This window comes from Myxocyprinus asiaticus, chromosome 28 (assembly GCF_019703515.2).
Source record: "Myxocyprinus asiaticus isolate MX2 ecotype Aquarium Trade chromosome 28, UBuf_Myxa_2, whole genome shotgun sequence".
In the NCBI taxonomy this organism is placed as follows: Eukaryota; Metazoa; Chordata; class Actinopteri; order Cypriniformes; family Catostomidae; genus Myxocyprinus; species Myxocyprinus asiaticus.
Genome location: NC_059371.1, coordinates 29,782,597 through 29,804,946, shown reverse-complemented (window position 1 = coordinate 29,804,946; position 22,350 = coordinate 29,782,597). Strand labels below are relative to the sequence as shown.

General features: G+C 38.2%; 1 protein-coding gene across 7 annotated transcripts in view; it reads left to right on the top strand.

Moving 5' to 3' along the window:
- The first annotated feature begins 6,076 nt into the window (after positions 1 to 6,076).
- The window catches only part of LOC127418668 (HBS1-like protein), a 45,031-nt gene continuing 28,757 nt past the window's right edge, over positions 6,077 to 22,350 (top strand). For 2 of the 7 annotated variants that reach the window (XM_051659352.1, XM_051659355.1), the window contains exons 1-4: positions 6,077 to 6,229; positions 6,781 to 6,846; positions 7,213 to 7,347; positions 10,639 to 10,857. In XM_051659352.1, the coding sequence (XP_051515312.1) occupies positions 6,187 to 6,229; positions 6,781 to 6,846; positions 7,213 to 7,347; positions 10,639 to 10,857 (463 nt within the window). In that variant the 5' untranslated portion in view covers positions 6,077 to 6,186. Of the gene's footprint in view, positions 6,230 to 6,780; positions 6,847 to 7,212; positions 7,348 to 10,638; positions 10,858 to 14,206; positions 18,096 to 22,350 lie in introns of those variants that run through there. The other 5 variants (XM_051659353.1, XM_051659356.1, XM_051659357.1 and 2 more) reach the window with 4 other exon arrangements.

The window sequence follows — 22,350 nt, the reverse complement described above, 5'->3', positions numbered from 1 at the left end:
TTTGGCAAACAGAGGGGCAAACAGAGCGTGAGGGGTCCGGGGATCCTCTCCCGGCGCTGTTTCTGCGGTCCTGAGGTTGTTCAAACAACGCTAAAATCACCTAGTTAAAATAAGCTGTTAAATTTCCTGTTAATTATTTGATATTGCCTGCTTTTCTCACTTCCATATGGTTGCAATGCTTTCGCTTTTACTTTGTCAGAAATGCACCACCTCTGGGTTGCTTATAATTTCACTTTGCGTTAGGAATAAAGATACACAATAAATAAATCACTGAGATTTTGTTGTTGAAAGCCAAGGTTGGGCTATTAGTTTGGATTGAAAAGTAGAGAAGCTTGTTTTAAGTTCACTAACATGTCCAACCTGTTGCCATGATGTGATAGTGTGTCTAATTGCATAATCATGCTGTAACCAGCAAACTCTCTCTCTCTCTCTCTCTCTCTCTCTCTCTCTTTGTGTCACATACACCCACATCTGATCACAGAACCCTTGAGGGTTGTGGTCTAAATGTTTTGTTTTTGTCTACCCATTGCGCTTACTGTTTGGAAAATTGTGGCAGTCATTATCATATCGGTCAGCGCGAGCAATTGTCTCTGACCACTGGAGCTCACGTGCTCGGGAACGCGCCTGTGTTGTGTCTGCGCGCTGACTGAGAGCGCTCGTCCATGCATTGCAGAACAAGGAGGGGTTGTTATGGAGGGTGCTTCATTAACAGAGAAAACACATAGTCGCCATTTTATTAAAGTTGCCAACTTCAACTTCCCTATATGAAATAATAAGCACGTGTGGTTTATAGCTCATTCATATTACACAACTCACAAATATGTCTTGATTTTTACTACTGTTTGCTGTGGTGACATTCAGTTATCCTATAATAATAATCACAATAATAATACTAATTATTAATAATAGTATGTTGTGTTATCAGATAAAGTGTGTGAGATGTAAATGATAAAGGAGAAGGGGGTGCTAGGGGATCCGTGAAAATATCAAGAAAAAGTGTAAAAAAAATATAAATATATATATATATATAAACACTGGCGGCCAAAAGTTTGGAATAATGTACAGATTTTGCTCTTATGGAAAGAAATTGTTACTTTTATACACCAAAGTGGCATTCATCTGATCACAATGTTTAGTCAGGACATTAATAACGTGAAAAATTACTATTACAATTTGATCAAAATGTTCAGAACTTCTTAAACTACTTCAAAGAGTTCACATCAAAAAATTCTCCACGTGCAGCAATGACAGCTTTGCAGATCCTTGGCATTCTAGCTGTCAGTTTGTCCAGATACTCAGGTGACATTTCACCCCACGCTTCCTGTAGGACTTGCCATAGATGTGGCTGTCTTGTCGGGCACTTCTCACACACCTTACAGTCTAGCTGATCCCACAAAAGCTCAATGTGGTTAAGATCCATAACACTCTTTTCCAATTATCTGTTGCCCAATGTTTGAGTTTCTTTGCCTACCTTTTCTTTTTGTTTTTCTGTTTCAAAAGTGTCTTTTTCTTTGCAATTCTTCCCATAAGTCCTGCATCCCTGTGTCTTCTCTTTACTGTTGTGCATGAAACTGGTGTTGAGCGGGTAGAATTCAATGAAGCTGTCAGCTGAGGACATGTGAGGTGTCTATTTCTCAAACTAGAGACTCTGATGTACTTATCCTCTTGTTTAGTTGTACATCTGGCCTTTCACATCTCTTTCTGTCCTTGTTAGAGTCAGTTGTCCTTTGTCTTTGAAGACTGTAGTGTACACCTTTGTATGAAATCTTTTTTTTGGCAATTTCAAGCATTGTATAGCCTTCATTCCTCAAAACAATGATTAACTGATGAGTTTCTAGAGAAAGCAGTTTCTTTTTTGCCATTTTTGACCTAATATTGACCTTAAGACATGCCGGTCTATTGCATACTGTGGCAACTCAAAAACAAACACAAAGACAATGATAAGCTTCATTTAATGAACCAAATAGCTTTCAACTGTGTTTGATATAATGACAAGTGATTATATATATAATTTACTATTTTTCTTACACAGTAAAAATGGGTCCTTATACATGACAATCAAGATCCCCTGTGCTAGACCTTTTCTCTGAACTAACTTCACTTTGTCCTAGCCATTTTTGGGAGAAAAAAGTTCATTTTTGGTGGATGTTTGAGGTCAGTTACCCATACACAGTGAAAGGTTCCATTAACTGAAGTGTTCAAATACTTTTTGTGTTCATTTTGAACAGTATATATATATATATATGTGTGTGTGTGTGTGTGTGTGTGTGTGTGTGTGTGTGTGTGTGTGTGTTGTTTTATTATTTAGAACCTAACAAACGTATTTTTGGGAAATGTTTCTTTGAAAAGGGTGCTTGTGCTATGTTTCATGTATAATATAAATTCAATTTTGTTTGATAGTTTGTTATCTAATACAGTGGCATTCATTCATTTTTAAGTATGATCAATGTTAGTGATGGTCTTTTGGCCTTTCTTGTCCTTATGATGTTTCTGATGCGTTAAAATGCGAAGTAGGTAGGCAGTGCACTAACTGAACAAAATTAATAATGGTATTACTGTTATTAACTGTGAAAGTACAGTATATCTTTATAAAGAGCATTGCTCAACTGTAAGGCCCTGTGACATCACCACTGTTTCTGAGTAAACTCAGTTTCGGAAGTTTGGGTTTTGGAAGTGCCCAAAATGGATGACTACTTGGACTCTACGACTCAACTAACCCTATTGCCCCCCACTCAAACTGTAGTGTCTGAGGCTTCTAAAACATGTCTGGAAACATCAGATGTACATGGAGCGTCACTTAAAATGCGTGTATGTGTGTGATTAAGTTAAAGTGCACAGTTTTCCATTGCAGCATCTTTGTCACTTTTGTGCGCTCAAAATATTTTTGAGTCACTTTGGAACTGGACACCACACACAGACTACACTGTGTTGCATGAGACTGCTATAAACACAGTGAAAATTCTCCCTTGTGTTGTGTTTGTCTCTTTGCAAATCTGTTCCTCCCATGATACCTAGTCACTGATACAACCTGTGGGTAACACTTTTTTTAGAAAGATGCAATGGATGAAACAACCCTTCACCACACACACATACCGCACAGAAGGTGAATTGAGGGGCACTCAAATGTTTATCTCCTGTCTTGTCTTCTACTTGTTGGCCAACCGAGAACATTTGTATAAACCATCCCTTAACAATTGTTGTTAATAACAAGAAAACACTTATTAATTATGCATATATTTGTTGTGCATTAAATCTTTTTCTGCACATGGAAGAACCCCTCCCACTGAATGCCTTTGCAACCCACTCTCTGTAGACTATATATATATGGGTCACTTTAAGACAGCATGATGCAATGAAGCATCTGAAGTTTTGAGTGTGTTTTTAAGTTAAATATAGACATATACTCAAAGTTCCAAATGTCATGCAGATGTGAATGAAACATATTTAGTGCAGACAGTATCAGATTATTGACTGTGGTTAACTCTTTCTCACTGTCTCTCACACACACAGTATGAGAGCTGTACTCACCTGCTGTGAATAGAGCAAATTCATTCACAACATCATCACTGTGCTTCTGAATATTAAAACATTATGCAATATCTTTACTATTCAACAGGTAATTAATTCAAAATTTACTAGAACTCTCTGAAGTGTTTAATTACTTTCTGCACGTGTCATACAGCCCAAGATGAAATAGGTCAATTACAGTACGTGAAATGAACATGGAGCCAAGTTGATTTTCCTCAACAGTTTTTGGGCCAATTTAGTATCACCCAGCCTTTGAACATACCCAAGAATTATAGTAGGGGCACAACACTGAGAAAACTTAACAAAAGGCAAGTTTTAGTAAGCTCTGGAAAAGGATAAAGATCCTAAGGAATCTAATACAGAAGGAAGGAGGAGAGAGATTGAAGGTGCTTTCCAGGACTAAAGTCTGCAGCTGCAGAGATTTGTGCTCCAAGGAGAGATAACCCTTACAGGGGATTTTTATTTTTTTCTCCATCTGGGCAGCTGTATGAAGGTCAAAAGGTGATTGAAACATGCAGCTTGACAGTATACACATAGATCTGCTTTGTTGCTGAACATTGCATTTGTACAAACATAAAATAAAATGAAAAATACTATAGACTTTTAAGGAGGGACCTGGCCATATTTTGGAACCAGAATACTTAGGCCAGTAAGCAATGAGCTTGTAATGGCCTGGCAACCACCCACAACACCCTAGAGTTGTTTCTTCAGAGAATGTAAAAATCTAGTTGACAATAACAATTTCATACAAGTATTACCATTCAGTATGCCGTTCAAGCACCAAGTTAACGAGAAACAGTAGCTCTATCTGTTTTCATTACTGGTGAAATATGGAAAATTAGCCTACAGTGTGAAATGGATGATTTAATGAGAATTAGATATCCTCCATTAAAACTTTACTCCATTATTTGCATTTTGATCAACTTTGTGCAAGCGTCCATCCATTTCAGAAGGATAGCGGCAATATTTGTTCTTTTTTTTTATTTTTTATGGCTAAATATTTTTTCAAAGTGAAAAATTACAAAAATGTATCATGTTCCATAATCTTCACTTAAAAATACAGTTATTGTTATAACAGAAAAAACATGATAAATTAATAAGGGATCTCCTTCACATGGAAGACCATCTTGGGGAATCACTGTGTCAATTTGTGTGGAAAATTAGAGGTTTAATACAAATTAAACTCAACTGACAGCATTTGTGGCATTGTGTTGGCTCCCTTGTTTATTAAAAAAAAAAAAAAAAAAATGCTGTAAGGCACTTGCAATGGAAATGATTTTTCACTGATTCTAAAGAACAGCCACAAGATGTATACATTGTGTTTCATCATTATATGATTTTAGTGTGATAACATCACTTACCAACGTTATCTGTCTAAAGTTATTTCCAATTTTACAACTTTGTTGCCATGTCGTTGTAACGTAGATAAACCCTTTTGATTCCATATAAAACATTTAAACATAGATTATATCACATTAATCATATTAACATGTATACGTTTATGTCTTGTGGCTATACTTTTGAAACAGTATTTGTTTTAAATGAATAGTTCACCCAAAAATTTAAATTCTCTCACCATTTACTCCCCCTCATGCCATCCTAGATGTGTATGACTTTCTTTCTTCTACAGAACACAAACGTAAATTTTTAGAAGAATATCTCAGCTCTGTAGGTCCATACATATATTTTTGACCAGAATTTTGAAGCTCCAAAAAGCACATAAAGGTAACATAAAAGTAATCCATATGATTATCCAGTGGTTTGTACGTGTCTTCTGAAGTGATCCAATCATACTGGGTTAGAACAGACCAAAATATAACTCCTTTTTCACTATAAATCTTGACATCAGCAATCTCTTGCTGATCATGTTTTCAAGCTTGATTACACTTCCTAGCGCCATCTAGCTGTCTGCGCATGCGCCAAGCACTAGGAAATGTAAGTGAGCTAGAAATCACGTTCATGAGTCCTAGAGACTGCAATGCCAAGATGTACAGTGAAAAAGGAGTTTCATTTTGGTCTGTTCCCACCCAAAACTGATTAGATCGCTTAAGACGACATGGATTGAACCACTGGAGTGTAATGGATTACTTTTATGCTGCATTTATGTGGTTTTTGGAGCTTCAAAATTTTGGTCACCATCCACTTGCATTGTATAGACTTAAAGAGCTGAAATATTCTTCTAAAAATCCTCGTTTGTGTTCTGCAGAAAAACAAAAGTCATATACATATGAGATGGCATGAGGGTGAGTAAATGATAAGAGAATTTTCATTTTTGGGTGAACTATTCCTTTAATATTTATGGACTGGCCTCTTTCACTTCCATTACAAGTGCCTACTGCCCTACTAGAAATATGTTTTGTGGTAATCAACATTATGCTACAAATACTGTAGATTAATCATTCAGACAGAGCAAGCAGCTTTTAGAATCCTTGTATCATTTCTGTTTAATCTAAAAAAAAAAATCGAAATAATTTCACATTTTTGTATCTCCCTAAAACGCGTTTGTGTATTTTCTTACAGCGCATGCGCGTCACTCCTGTTTCTGATGGTCGTCAACATGGCATGCGTGAAGTGAGACGTCTACCAAAACTTCACATTGAGAATTGATTTCTCACTCTGTGTACTGTTTTTACGTGAAAGAAAGCCGTCGAACAAAACATGTCCCGCCATAGGAATGTCCGAGGTTATAACTACGACGAAGGTAGAAACGGGGAAAAGGATATTATACCGGTTTTATGTTAACGGGCATGTATGATTGCTGGTTAGCTGGTTTGTTTTGTAGCATGCAGAGTTCAGATTATCATACTGCTGTCGTGTCACTCTTTCAGTAACAGCTGGACCACGCACCTGTGCAGAGTAAACAAAAAACAGGGTTACCTCTTTGGACTTTTTTAATCAAGCAGTAGTATTAATTAATAGTAAACATAATAAATAAATACAGAGTATATTGTTTATGATGCCTTGTGATTTAATGAGCACAAATCAGCTGCGGTTTTATCATTGGTTTGAAGTCATATAAGGTGTAACAGCTGATTACCTTTCCTTGAATTCGTTATTCACTCTATTTCTTTCCTTCATTAGTATCTTTTGGCTGGCAGTATTGTTCTTAACAATAGTGCTTCAGGTGGTGTGGCTGACTAGGCAAAACTGTTTCTGGACCCATCAAAGCATTTCTCTTTGTTTATGCAGGTTTTGAACTGCTTTATGTTTTGGAGTATAACAGAATTTTCTGAATTTCTTCCTTGCCTGTAGACTTTGAGGATGATGATATGTATGGACAGTCTGTGGAGGATGACTACTGCATCTCTCCTGCCACTGGTTTGTGTTGTAATTTAATGTTATCCATGTGATTTATTCAAATGCATAAATCCTTTCATATAAGGGTGTCATTTGTTGTTATTTGTATTCATTTGTAATTATTTAGACCTACTAAATGTATTTGTATTGGTAAATTTTGGCAATATATTTTGGATTACCATTAGACCAGTCTGTCATGGATGACTGTTTGGTATAATTCACCCTATGAATGTTAGCCTACTGTCTCGTATGACTCCGTGCAGTGCAATTTGTTGAAACACAACACACACTTCCATTTGTATAGATATAGAATCATTAACAATAAAAAAATAATGATTGTACAGTTTTGTCTGGTATGCCATGATGTTTCTGTCTTTGTTTTCATAGCTGCACAGTTTATCTACTCGCGCCAAGACTCAAGGCAAGCACGACAGGTGGAGACGCTGGAGGAGGCAGAATATGAGGAAGAGGAGATGCCAACCTCTCCCACCATCACACACACACTTGACCCACTAGAGCAAGGTACACACTGACTATGTTTACATGGACACCAGAAAGCCGTTTATTGAGAGAAAGCTGCTTAAGGCTCAAAATCGGTGTGTGTATTTACTTGTGCTGTATTAGCGAGTTTTTCTTCACAAATAAATGTTCCCATTTGGCCTATTTGTTTCTTGAGGGCGCCGAGAATGGCCTGCTTGAATGCGAAGCGACTGAGACATGTACAGACCAGTCACAGTTCGTTTTGTTGTTATGTGTTACTGCAACAATAGACCGGTGTGCAACACAGTGTCATTTAAATGGTCCGCATATCAGAGCCGTGGCAGATGCGTTTGAGCTCATAATGTTAAAGTGCTCGCCTGTTTCATTCTCCCTCTCTCTCCTCAACAGTTCCCTGTAACTTTTAACTGTCTTGTCTAATGATAAAAAGGCAAATGTCAATTAAACTAATATCATATACCATCTGCAAATATGCACATATCTCGTTTAAACAGATGAAATAAAAAAACCTCACACAACTTCAGCAGATCCAGCATCCAGCACGTATTCTAACAGTCTCTCCTCAACAGTTCCCTGTAACTTTTAACTTTCTTTTCTAATGATGAAAGGCAAATATCAATAAAACTTGTATTATATACCATTTGCAAATATGCAGATATCTCGTTTAAACAGATGTAATTCACGAACCTCACAAAAATCCAGCGTTTTCTTCCCATCGAGCGATCATCTAATATCTTCCTCTGAAGCGCGTATTCTATCAGCTAGATTTAAAAACTTTAGGATCAGGATGAAAAGTTCCTCTGACCCACAAATCATGACGGTCAGTCCGTGTCAATCCAAGCAGGTGATCCAGGCCATTTAAACTGTCAGGAGATTGAGGCTCGCACTGGACACGCATGAGCACGTGAGTGCAACTTCAAGGCTGCGTCCAAAACCGTGAAAATGCTGCCTACGTATACGGTGGTACGATGAAAATAAGGTGCTTTTCAAACTGTTTGGAGACCAGTTTCCTTAAGAGTTCCATTCAGTCAAAACAGCTGTCAGTTAAGCCATTATCTGATTTGGCAGCAAGGTAGCATGTCAGCTGTCTACATCTTCGGATGCAGCCCAAGGTAAAAGCGTGTCCCGTGTGCTATAAGTAAATGTCATATTCACTATGCGCTGTATGTACAATTGGTTTGATTCTGTATTTTCTGAGTATATGCGATTGTTAATGCGCACATGCCATCCATGGTTGCTGGACTACTGTGTGTACTGTTATTTCCTTCTTCCTAATAAATTAACTATTTCTTCATGTGCAAATAAATTACTAAAAGTTGATGACTAAACAGAAATTTGAAGAAACTGCAATCTACCATTTAAAACATAATAATATTTTTTAGTTTTTTGTGAAATTTAGTAAATATAGTGCTAAATAAGAGTTTATATGTATTTTTTAGCAATTTTATGGTTGTTATTTACTATATTAAATTGTGTGATATATCGGCATTGTATCGGCCACCCTGCTCTCTAGATATCGGCATCGGCCATTAAAAACCCCATATTGGTTGACCACTACCCATATACATGCGGCTCATTCAGTAAGCAGCTTTCTCCACAGCAATGTAATTTCCCTGAGACGCTTGTGTAAATAACAAACATGGCATCCGAGGAAGACTTCGCTATTTTATTCTCTGTTGCTTCGCTTTATTTCGAGATACTCCAGAGTTGTTGCCTTTTATGTTTCTATCGCGACCTGAAGCAGAATTGTGCTGCAATAGTGGGCACGTAAATCTCTGGAATTCCCCCAATGAACGAAAATGTGAGGGACAGTCGGTATTTTACATTGGTGTGTATAAATGGGTATAGTTTATAGTGTATGTGCATTTCCTACTGTACTCCCAGAAATGTTTAATTCTTTCTGCTGTGTTGGCATGTTGTTGGGCTCCATCCTATGTCGTTTGCTATCCGGTGTGTTCACACACACGTGCACCTCAACAAACTGGTTAGAACGGCGCTTATGCGTTTACATGGCCACATTAAGGTCGTGTTCTCCGGGAGAAACCTAGGTGTGTTAATCGCTTTCTCTTAATCCCTTAAACGGCTCAAGGAAATCGCCGTTCTCGTTTACATGATGTTTCATAATGCAGCATCCTGCAAAATCCCTGGAATAAAACGTTTGTAAATGTGGTCACTGACTCCATGTTTGACTTCTGGTTTTAACTTTCTATGTGCTTGAAGCACGGCTGGGCAACATAGCTAAAATGTATATCTCATTGTTTTTCCACCCTTTGAAGATGTCCAAATATTTTTGTGTTTGTTCTTAAAATGGCTCAAATGAGAATTTTTCTAATCAGTGGAACCCTCATTTCAACCAAACAGCCATTCCTGCAAAATAGATTGTTAAGTAATCAGGGCATGTGTTTTCCACACTGCTCTCTACACTTTAATTTATTTGCATCAATAAAACAGTACAATAGAAAACATATTTATACATACTGTATATATTTTTTACTGAAACATTTTGAAACATGTAAAATGCCATACATAAATTTATTTTTTATTTTTTAGAAAGTATCTATTTTAGCGCTCTCATATTCATGAGTCGTGACATGAAAGTAGTCTTCTGGCACTGACTTTAGGAAGCGGAGGATGAATCCTAGTTGCCTCCGCGTCTGAGACATTATTAAAAACAATACTCGAATTTCGCAAATTGACTTTGCACATCTGACTGAATTATAACGCTGAATTATACTGTACTTTCCCTCTGAATCTGCTTTCACTACTTGTTTTTCTGAATAAGAACATGTGAAACAATACAAATGTGATAGGCTTTCTGTAGAGTATATATGTGGATTACCCTAATGCTGTCAGTATTGGTTTCTATGCAAACTGGGGGTTAGTGCAAAATGTTTTTATTTTTTATTTTATTTTATTTTTTTTAAATCAATGCATATTGGTCAATTAATTTTTTTCCCCAAAAGCGGAGTATGTTGAAGCTCATTTTGAAACCATTCTTGGTAACTTATGTAAATAAAATATACATTTCACATACTATTTTTTACTTAAATATTAATTTAATCGAGTAATTGATTACTTGTTTTTTTTGTGGGGTTGAGGACTCTGACTACAAAATTACTTGTTCAATATGTATCACCATCACCAACAAAGTGTTATCATAATATGTGTGCATATAAGCAAGCGTTTAATGTTTGTATTTATGTGAAAATGCGTATTTATGCAATTTTATGTAATTCTTTAAACTGTCAGTTTTGGGAATGCTGGGAATGTTTTTCAATGGAGCAATTATCCATATTTAGTTTTAATACATTTGAGTTTGGACAGGTCAGTTGTATTCCTGTTTGGATCAGATGAGAGCAGTATTGGGAGACTCCATTCCAGATTCCACACTGACTCGGGCAGCTCTGAAATACGACTATGACCCTCACAGAGCCCTTGATTTCATCCTGACTGAGGAGAACACTAATGTACACACCCCTCCTGCCAGAAGCAATCCACATCCTGAGCCAACCACCGCATCTGCACCGCATAAAGGTACACGCACTCACACACACACTTCCACCCAAAACACCACCACAGAACTGTCACCACCACCAAAAAAAATAAAAATACCCTACACACCCTTGTTGTCATTAGCTACCTAGAAAACATCTGTGCCACTTCCACTTAAAAATACTGTATGCCCTCTTTATGTATTTTGATGTGAAATGAAAATGAAAAGCTCTCCATCATGACCACAGATAGAAAATCACACACACACACACACACACACACACACACACACACACACACACACAAAAAGTTGGCATTAGTTCTCAGGGGAATTTGCTAAACTCCAGGGTTTTTCCAAAAGTGGGGAGAACCTAAACCTGTCAGGCATGTTTTAGTTTCAGAGGCTAAAATGGTTCTGTGTTGAAGACCCCATGAACTCTAAATTTTTTGTTTTTAATGGCTTTTAGTCTATGATTGTTAGCTTTGAGGCCAACATTACACCGATCAGCCACAACATTAAAACCACCTGCCTTATATTGTTTAGGTCCCCCTCGTGCCGCCAAAACAGCGCCAACCCGCATCTCGGAATAGCATTCTGAGATGCTATTCTTCTCACCACAATTGTTCAGAGCGGTTATCTGAGTTGCCGTATACTTCACATTTTTTCTCCATTCTGGTGGTTGATGTGAACATTAACTGAAGCTCCTGACCTGTATCTGCAAGATTTTATGCACTGCACTGCTGCCACACGATTGACTGATTAGATAATCACATAGATGATTGTTGGTGCCAGATGGGCTGGTTTGAGTATTTCTGTAACTGCTGGTCTCTAGAATTTACTCCAATGGTGCCAAAACCAAAAAACATCCAGTGAGCGGCAGTTCTGTGGACGGAAATGCCTTGTTGATGAGAGAGGTCAACAGAGAATGGCAAGACTGGTTCGAACTGGTGAGAAGAATAGCAACTCGGAATGCTATTCTGAGATGTTGGCGCTGTTTTGGCGGCACGAGGGGAACCTATACAATATTAGGCAGGTGGTTTTAATGTTGTGGCTGATCGGTGTATGTTAGTGTACTCAAAGTTGATAAAATAAACTTAGAAATAATTCACCCAAAAATGACATTTCTGTCAAAATGTACTCACCCATATGTTGTTCCAAACTGTTGTTCTGTTTTATGCGCAAAAGGAGATGTTTTAATTGATATCAAAACAATACAGTGGCTGTGGATTGTGCCTCACTTTAAAGCTTAAAATAGGACCCAAAAATATCATAAAAGTAGTCCATGCGCCTTGTTTACCATATTTGAAGTCTCCTGAAAGAATACAGTAGGCTTTTTTGTGAGGTGGTTTTCACACTGGGCATGTTTGCTGCGGTCCGAATCTGAGTGTGATCCCAGCGCACCCCGCACTATTGGTCTGATTTCAGATTCACCCATGATTCTGTCGAACCCTGGTGCTTTTCCCTTATCAACTTGCGTCATCACAAATGTGTACATGATGGATAACATGATTCACCTGTGTGTTTGTTTTTTTGCAATCAATGACGTCATCATGCATCAATCTGCAAAAACACATGGTAAGTTATTTTACTTCCTAAACAGGTGGCGACCCGAGTACAGGTTGCTTTCTCACTCGTGAACCGCGCCACAGTTCCATTGCAACCGAACTCGGACCACTTCCTACAGGTAGTTTCGGGTTCGGTACCGCTGTCCGCTCCCAATCCTCAAAACAGCTTTCAAATTACCGACATTTCATGCGATCCGTGATCCGTTTTGGATTAAACTGCCAGTGTGAAATCCCCCTGAGAAACAACCCTAAATCTAAACATGTCAATACGCAAGTCACTGTAAATAAGCTTTTCGCATAGTGCTTATGAACGTGCTGTGGACGTAAATGTATACAGTTCGGTTCATAAGTATTTGGGCAGTGACATAAATTTCATCATTTTGGCTCTGTACGCCACCACAATGGATTTGAAATGAAGCAATCAAGATATAATTGAAGTGCAGGCTTTCAGCTTTAATTTGAATGGATTTACATCCATATTGGGGGAGCAGTTTAGGAATTACACTACATATTATACACAGACCCCCCTTTTCAGGTTCTCAAAAGTAATTTGACAAACTAATATAATTCAAATTTTTTAATTGCACTGCCCACTCTTTGAACCTCACAATAAGAGGTTACAGCAATAGCTTCCAAATCCAAATTCCACATTTGGAATCAGGTCCAGACCTTTTAACTGCTTAATTTTTAATGAAATAACCTGGGAACAGTCCACACCTGGCCATGAAACAGCTTCTCAGTTGGTTGTCCAATTACTTTTGAGCCCCTGAAAAGGGGGGTCTGTGTATGAAATGTGCTGTAATTCCTAAACCATTCACCCAGATTGGATATAAATTACTTCAAATTAAAGCTGACAGTTTGTACTTCAATCACGTCTTGATTGTTTCATTTCAAATCCTTTGTGGTGGCGTACAGAGCCAAAATTATGAAACTTGTGTCACTGTCCAAATACTTAAGGCCCTAACTGTATATAATCTATAAAAAGCTTTATTGGTAAATACTTAAATATAGATCACTGTAACGGAGCCAAGTCTCCGTCATTTCAAAACAAGACTCCCTGATGTGTTTTGGGCTTGTTTATAATTAAAAGTACCACATAATGCATACCCTATCTTAATTTTGTTCTGGTTATTATTGGGATTTTGGTTGAACAATAAACTGCATCTTGAATTTTATTCATCTTGGACTCTTGTAGCCTCTTTGTCTGTGCCTGTCATAGTAACAAAAGACTAAGACATTTTTGTAACATTTCTAACCCTAACTCATATAAATAGATTTGAACTATCAGCCGATTAATAGTTTATCTACCTTTTCCACCCCCTTAGTCATCGGTATTGGCAAAATCCACTATAAGTCGACCATCTTATTACATTTTTTTTCCTTTTATGTTCCACATAAGAAAGTAAGTCATACTGGTTTGGAGCAACACAAGGGTGAATTAATTATGACAGAATTTTCATTTCTGAGTGAACCATTCCTTTATTAAAAAGCCCTGAAAAGTCCAACTTGCTGTTTTGATAAGAAATGCCTCAACACAAAGAAAACTCTGCCTGTCAAGCCATTTCATTTGGTCTTTAACATATTGCAGTTTGTTCCTTTAGTTTACAATTTAAAGATATCATTAGGCTAAACCAGATAACATTTAAACCAGACTGTGTTTTTTTTTATTTTTTTTTTTTATCACTGATATCCTTCATTATATTGTGTGAATAACGTATTGCCTTTTTCCCCTCTTTCTGTGTTCTCGGCTAACCAATGAACTTCATTCACCTACCTCATCCTTTCGATTGATCTCTCTGACTACGATTGGCCCTTGTAAGGTAAGGAGCCTTATTTCCTTCTTCACACAATAGTTCTAAGACTGTAACAGATACACACTCTGCAAGCAAACCCGTCAAGCAGGACGTTGTGCGGTTCTTTAACCTCAGTAATCTGTTAGCCAAGTCTGATCTGAACCAGACCAAAACCTCATCTCAGATTTCTCCCCCTGGTTTGGGGAGTTTAGCAAAAGACTGTTCGAAAGTGGCTTCAAGTCAAGATCTGGGCAGCAAGGTTGCACAATCTACACCTTCAGGGCCAAGTTCATTGGCCCAGTTAATGGCTCAACATGAACAGAAGTGTGCAAATATCCCACCTCTAGTCCCCTCAGCTGGTCTTTCATTGGATTACAGTATACCTCTTATCACCAGTTTCACCCATGGCCCTAAAGTTCCTTTGGGTTCTTGTCCTGGTCCCTCTGTCCCACTTTCAACAACTCTATCTCAGGGGCACAGTTCTCCACTATCATCCAGTTTCTCTCTTGTTTCTCTTGGAAACCTCTCCACTGGTCTCTCTTTTGGAACTTGCGCCTCTGTCCCAGCTGGTCTGGGTTTGACATCCTCCTCATCTCTTCTCGCCTGCACTCTCAATAGCCTGACACTGCAGGATTCTCAGGTGTCCAACCCACGTCCTGTCCCATCAGGTAGTTTGAGCTATGGAATGCAAAGCAGTGGGCCATTAGGAGTGCTTGCGTCTGGCATGAGCTCTGAGGTTGGAGGTCAGGTGGGAAGCCTTTCATTGGCCGACCTAATTCAGGAGCACCAAGGCAGCAGTCCCAAACTCTATGACACTTTGCCAGGACTCCAAAACCCACACAATTCGCAAACAACTGGTATACAAAACAATACACACACCAAAAACATGCCCCACGTGTTCAGTTTGGACACCATTGCCAAACAGCCTATCCAAACAACATCTGCAGGTGCTCCTCTTGTATTTTCAGGGGCGCCGTCCCTGTCCGGCCTCATATCCCAACACAAGGCTTCACTTGGGCAGCAACTTCCAGCTTGCTCTGCGTCTCTCAAGAGTAAAACTGAGGACCGTTCGCTTCAAGCATCTGACAAACCTACTACTACTGTTCCTAAGCCCTGCCCACAAAGCTTAAATCAGAATGTCGATCTTAGTGTGCTAATGTCACAAACATCTCCCGTCATTTCACCGAATCGCCTTGATAGTGGCTCACCAAACCTTTTGAGTTTTAGCCAAATCTCAAACAGTCAGCAAAAACTGGTATTTGCGGAGCCATCGGTCTTTGCATTGGCGATGTGTGTTTGTGTGAGAAAAGAGAAAACTCGGTGCAGTAGACTAGGACATAAAGCTTTTTTATATAGCAAACAGATGGAGAGAGTAAAAGAACGAGTGCAGTGTGCACCTCTCCATCACATCACTCCGTTTTCTTTCGACATACCTTCACCTGATGAAATTGTCAAAGTGAATCAGAGAAAAGCTTTTACTCTAATAATGGTATGAGTAACCCTGTAACCCTTCTTTTACCTTGGTTACGTAACAAAGTTTTAAACTTAAAGTGAAAGTTCACCAAAAATGAAAATTCTTTCATCATTTACGTACCCTCATCTTGTTCCAAACCAGGATATGAAACAAACTGTGGTGTTAGGCAGAATGTAAGCCTCAGTCACCATTCACTTTAAGTAAATTTTTTTTTACAGACAGTGAAATTGCAAGATGACTGAGGCTCAATCTGCCTAAAATCTCATTTTGTGTTCCACAGAATAAAGTCATACACATTTAGAACGACATTAGGATGAGTAAATGATGACAGAATTTAAACTTTTGGGTGATCCCTTTAACCAACACTGAAAAATAATACAGGACTAATTTTTTGGTCTAAAACAGCACAGAAAGCTTCTGACCTCTGACAAAAGTGTAATAGAACTTCATGACAAGTATTACTTTTAAACGCTTATATCTTCTAGATTTAAAAATAGGGCTTTCTTATTTTCATATTTTCTTGCTATTTTTTTTTTAATTGTTCATTAGTCGAAATCTTTATTTTTGTGCTTTATTATGTAGTTTTATTGCATTTTGATGACTATACAGGTAGCTTACTAATTATTGAAATTCTACACTCACTCTACATGGTGAGAAGCATGAATAGTAGGAGCAGCTAAAGTGCTAAAGATAATGGAAAAAACAACAGAAACTTCTCTCTACAGCTGTTGTGCAGCCTTTTGAAAATTAGGAGCATCACTGGTTTACCACAAACACAGAAAGAGGGGAGACATTTATGTTGGGGGGACACCTGGAGTTTTTCCCATTGCGTGTATTGCCACACACAGACATAAACCCAGCACTGTAAAGGTGTATTTTTAGTGATTATAATAGATATTTTATAAACATTTTTCTGTCCTCATTTAGACTATCTGCTGCATTTTTAAGTTGTTTTAAAGCACTGATGTACAGTTATGATTAATGTTACTTTAGGCCTGATGTTTGTGTATATTCTGAAATAAAGATTTTCTAGTTTCATTTCTGAGATTCGTGATGGAAAGTGTTTGACTACTTGGGGCTGCAGGGGAGGTTGTTTTTTATAGGTGTGTAATCTTGTGGTGTTTATCACTTTGTGTGTGTGCACATATGCACAAATAAAGCAGAGAGTCTTTGTGGTCACATGAAGGTGTTAACACACCCAGTGCATATTGGATGAGATTTTACAAAGATTTTGCTTTCATTGTGGTAGACCATCCACCATGGGAGAAGACACACGCATGTGCGCGCATGCACAGATCTTAAGATTTTCTGAAAACACACATGGACCTGGTATATTTAAAAGTATAATCCTGATATTAATTTCAAAAGTGGGTCCTTCTAAAATGCCTCCTGTTATTTGGGGTCATTTGTGAATTAGATTTAGTTAAGCATAAATAAACTGTGTAACTAAAGAATATCTTGATTTTGTTGATAAATGTACATTTCATAGGTTCTATTAAGAGGTATTAATTAAACATTCCAACATTGACAGTTCTTGTAAGGTAAGTTTCTTTATGTAAATGCACCAAAAATTAGTGGTGATTGCTAAGGCAAATACCACTACCACTTAGGCTAATGGTACCTCTGAGAGTTTATTTTTTATTTTTAGGACAAGTGTGCTGTTACTTTACGATCAGATTTGGCATTAGCTGGCGGGATCATAAAACAAAAATCCCTTAGACTTGCATTAAAGGAGGAACTTGAGCCTTATCTAGGGACCAGAATATCATAAGTTTACATGCGCTAAATTTAAGTCAGACTAAAACATAATTTCATGTAAATGCTTTAGTCAGACAGCATCATACTAGGCCAGTTTTGGTGAAGGCAGACTAAGACCTAGATACTGTGATAAATAAGCTTCATCCAGCATGTATACAGTACATGTTAAACGGACAGGAATGTCACTCGAAGTTGTGCTGATGCACCCACCTCCTCCACTGATGTTCTTCCTTTAAATGTTTATTTATGCAATGTGTTATACTTGGACAGACAGAGGAAGATTGTATCTCGACTATGCAATACCCGTTGTAGCTTGAGTAAAGGCCAAAGTATTCGTTGTTTTCCTCGTGCCGGTACATCTCGCGTACAGTATGCACAACGCAATTTTCATCATAAGCACAGACTTGCGTGCAGCCCTGTTTTTCCAGTCATGTCTAGAAAGTAACCTCCCAGTTGCCTAAAGTCTTGTGAGAGCCGCATGTGACGTTTGCACACTGTTTATTATGGTTATTTGGAGTCCTACAGAAATCCTAAAACTACCCCTACACCTAAACCTAATCTTATCCCTAACCCTAAATCTAACCTTTATAACTGGGCATGTTAATGTACTGATAGTGATTTTGGAGTGGGCTCCTCCAAGCATCCTCCAACAGAACACCACAAAAATGTCCTGGCAACCACCAAAACACCTTAGAAACCACATATCAACCACTCAGAACGATGCCCTGCCAGCCACCCACAACACCCTAGCATCACAGCTGCGTGTTTTGAATAGGCAAGCACTATTCACATCTTAAGAAAATTTAAAACGCTAGTTAATGCATGGTGTGTCCATGTTCCTTGCAGAATGCTTTAATTACACACATACACTTCGTATATCTTTCTCTCTCACACATACATTTGTTAACACTGTTTGCCAAGCGTGGGTGAAGGACTGGAAGGGCTGCTGGTGTAAAGCATGGTGTTGCTCACCTTTAACACTTGCTGTTTTCACTCCCTCCCATTTTTTAAATTCTATCTTTCTGCTATCTGACCACCTCAAGTCATCTATCCCTTTTTTTCCCGCTCTCTTTTTCTGCCTTCGTTTGGCACCCACACAGGAAAGAGTGACTGGTTTACAGCTGGCCCTGTTACTGCTCTTTGACGTTTTCTCCCTTTTTTGCACTTTGTGGCTTTTGCAGAAATGGTGATATGCGATTCATTGTGTCTGTGCTGCGAAACATGCAGCACTACATAGATTGGTCAGAAAGCGAGAGAGGTTGTTGACCTGATTAAGAGTACTGATAATCATACCACATTCTTTGCATAGACTCGAGTTCTGTTGTAAGAACAAAATGATGATATTAAAGAGAATTCGCATATAGTGTTAAAATGTTGTCCTAGAGTATTTGAATAAATCTAAATGGCACAGTCTTCATATAGCATACCTATATTGGTCGAATGTATTTATTTTTTTTCTCCCAATTTGAAATGCCCAATTCCCACTACTTAGTAGGTCAGCATGGTGGTGTGGTTACTCACCTCAATCCGGGTGATGGAGGACAAGTCCCAGTTGTCTCCGCTTCTGAGACCGCCAATCCGCGCATCTTATCACGTGGCTCATTGTGCATGACACTGCGGAGACTCTGCATGTCGAGGCTCATGCTAATCTCCACGATCCACGCACAACTTACCACGTGATACTGTCATCATTTACTCTTCATCATTTTACTTTTTTCCGTGAAGCACAAAAGGAAATGTTAGGTGGAATGTTAGCTTCAGTCACCATTCACTTTCATTGCATTTTTTGTTTTTCCATAGAATACAGGTGAGTGGTGACTGAGTCTGTCAGTCCCTATAACATTATTCCTACACATCTCCTTTTATGCTGCTTGCAAGAAAGTCATGCAGGTTTAGACCAATATGAAGGTAAACAGAATTTTCATTGTTGTGTGAACTTGGATGTCTGAGTGAATTTTCTGATGTTAAGGGTATTCTGAATGGTTTCTAGGTGGTTGCTTACTAGCCCAAATCAGAAGACTCAACAATGTTCTTAGACCTTTCTTCAATGCAAGTCTATTTTACATTTTCGCCTATTTTGCTGTCCACCAGGTGTAGGGAGAAAAATTTATAGCAAAAAGGGACTTAAATATTGATCTGTTTCTCACCCACACGTATCATATTACTTCTGAAGATATGGATTAAAACACTGGAGTCATATAGATTACTTTTATTATGCCTTTGTGCTTTTTGGTGCATCAAAAAATTTGGCACCCATTCACTTGCCTTGTATGGACCTACAGAGCTGAAATGTTGTTCTAAAAATCATAATTTGTGTTCTGCAGAAGAAAGTCATACAAACCTGAGAGTGAGTAAATAATGAGAGAATTAAAATTTTTTGGTGAACTATTCCTTTAGTGGTTTCTTCAAGTCCCTACGCCTAAGAATGAGCAATAGTAATAGTGATGTTTACCTAGGCAAGCACCTCTAATTAGAGTATTCATTTGAATACACTTCAAGATGGAGTTTTTTTCCCCATTCACAGAACTTTACAGGCCTTTGTCTTGAGATAAAATAAGACAGGTCAGATTAAGGAGTGATAGATGTGAGCTTATCTGTCAGTTCATGTGATGACCTGTTTCATGTATTGGTCTATGACTAAAGGTTTTCATAATCGCATGCATTCTTTTTAGGAGGTGTGTATGGGCAAGGCTGTATTTGAGAAAATCCTTAATAGTGCATGTGTGATGCGATTGTGAATTGAGGATATCTGAATGGTGGTAGTGAAGTGAGTGTTTGGGGATTCCCCTAGTTATGGTACCATGCCACATTCAACCCCCCCCAAAATAACTGATATGGAAAAGTAGGGGATGAAAAAATTACTGTCTGATGGAGAGGTGATAATGTAGGTTGTTAATGTTTTGGAAAGATGAACGTTCTTTGTTTTTGCAGGGGTTTATTTTCTAGTTTCACTCCAGGACACTAGCGACACCTACTGGATCAAATGCATGTCCAAGTCATTTACAGTTGAAGTCAGAAGTTTACATACACCTTAGCCAAATACCTTTAAACTCAGTTTTTCACATTTCCTGTCATTTAATCATAGAAAACATTCCCTGTCTTAGGTCAGTTAGGAATGTGAAATGTCAGAATAATAGTAGAGAGAATGATTTATGTCAGATTTTGTTTCTTTCATCACATTCCCAGTGGGTCAGAAGTTTACATACACTTTGTTAGTATTTGATAGCATTGCCTTTAAATTGTTTAACTTGGGTCAAACGTTTTGGGTAGCCTTCCACAAGCTTCTCACAATAAGTTGCTAGAATTTTGGCCCATTCCTCCAGACAGAACTGGTGTAACTTAGTCAGGTTTGCAGGCCTCCTTGCTCGCACATGCTTTTTCAGTTCTGCCCACAAATTTTCTTTAAAATTGAGGTCAGGGCTTTGTGATGGTCACTCCAGTACCTTGACTTTGTTGTCCTTAAGCCATTTTGCCACAACTTTGGAGGTATGCTTGGGGTCATTGTCCATTTGGAAGACCCATTTGCGAACGAGCTTTAACTTCCTTATATCCACATAATTTTCTTTCATCATGATGCCATCTATTTTGTGAAGTGCACCAGTCCCTCCTGCAGCAAAGCATCCTCACAACATGATGCTGCCACCCCCATGCTTCATGGTTGGGATGGTGTTCTTCAGATTGCAAGCCTCTTTTTCCTCCAAACATAACGATGGTCATTATGGCCAAACAGTTACATTTTTGTTTCATCAGACCGGAAGACATTTCTCCAAAAAGTAAGATCTTTGTCCCAATGTGCACTTGCAAACTGTAGTCTGCCTTTTTATGGCAGTTTTGGAGCATTGGCTTCTTCCTTACTGAGCAGCCTTTCAGGTTATGTCAATATAGGACTCGTTTTACTGTGGATATAGATACTTGTCTACCTGTTTCCTCCAGCATCTTCACAAGGTTCTTTGCTGTTGTTCTGGGATTGATTTGCACTTTTCTCACCAAACTACATTCATCTCTAGGAGACAGAATGCATCTCCTTCCTGAGCGGTATGATGGCTGCATGGTCCCATGGTGTTTATACTGGCGTACTATTGTTTGTACAGATGAACGTGGTACCTTCAGGCGTTTGTAAATTGCTCCCAAGGATGACCCAGATTGTGGAGATCCACAATTTTTTTCTGAGGTCTTGGCTGATTTCTTTTGATTTTCCCATGATGTCAAGCAAAGAGGCACTGAGTTTGAAGGTAGGCCTTAAAATACATCCACAGGTACACCTCCAATTGACTCAATTAGCCTGTCAGAGGCTAATTGCCTAAAGGCTTGAAATCATTTTCTGGACAGTTAACTTAGAGTATGTAAACTTCTGACCCACTGGAATTGTGATCTAGTCAATTAAAAGTGAAACAATCTGTCTGTAAACAATTGTTGGAAAAATTACTTGTGTCATGCACAAAGTAGATGTCCTAAACGACTTGCCAAAACAATAGTTTACTAATATGAAATCTATGGAGTGGTTAAAAAATTAGTTTTAATGACTTCATCCTAAGTGTATGTAAACTTCTGACTTCAAATGTAGCTTTCCAGACCCATTTAGTCAGACTGTATGGATGCTGATGAAAGGAGCAATTATATAAGAACTTATTAAAGAAGACTGTATCAATGTCTGGTCCCATCTCAAGGTTCTTACAGTCATTGAACACCTGGAAATATCATGTTTTACAGGTCTAGAAAAGTCATGAAAATATGAGTACACATTTTCTTATTTGTGCTCTGCTCTAAAATATTTCATTGTTAAATGTTGCACTTCTATAGAGTAAAACTTGCTCACACCTAAATATTGCAATTGAATTTTGTTGTTTGAGAGCTCTCAAAAAATAATATTAAGATTTATGTATTTCAATTTTATACAATTCCATCAAATTGAATTCCGTAATATTTAACAAAATAAAATAATAT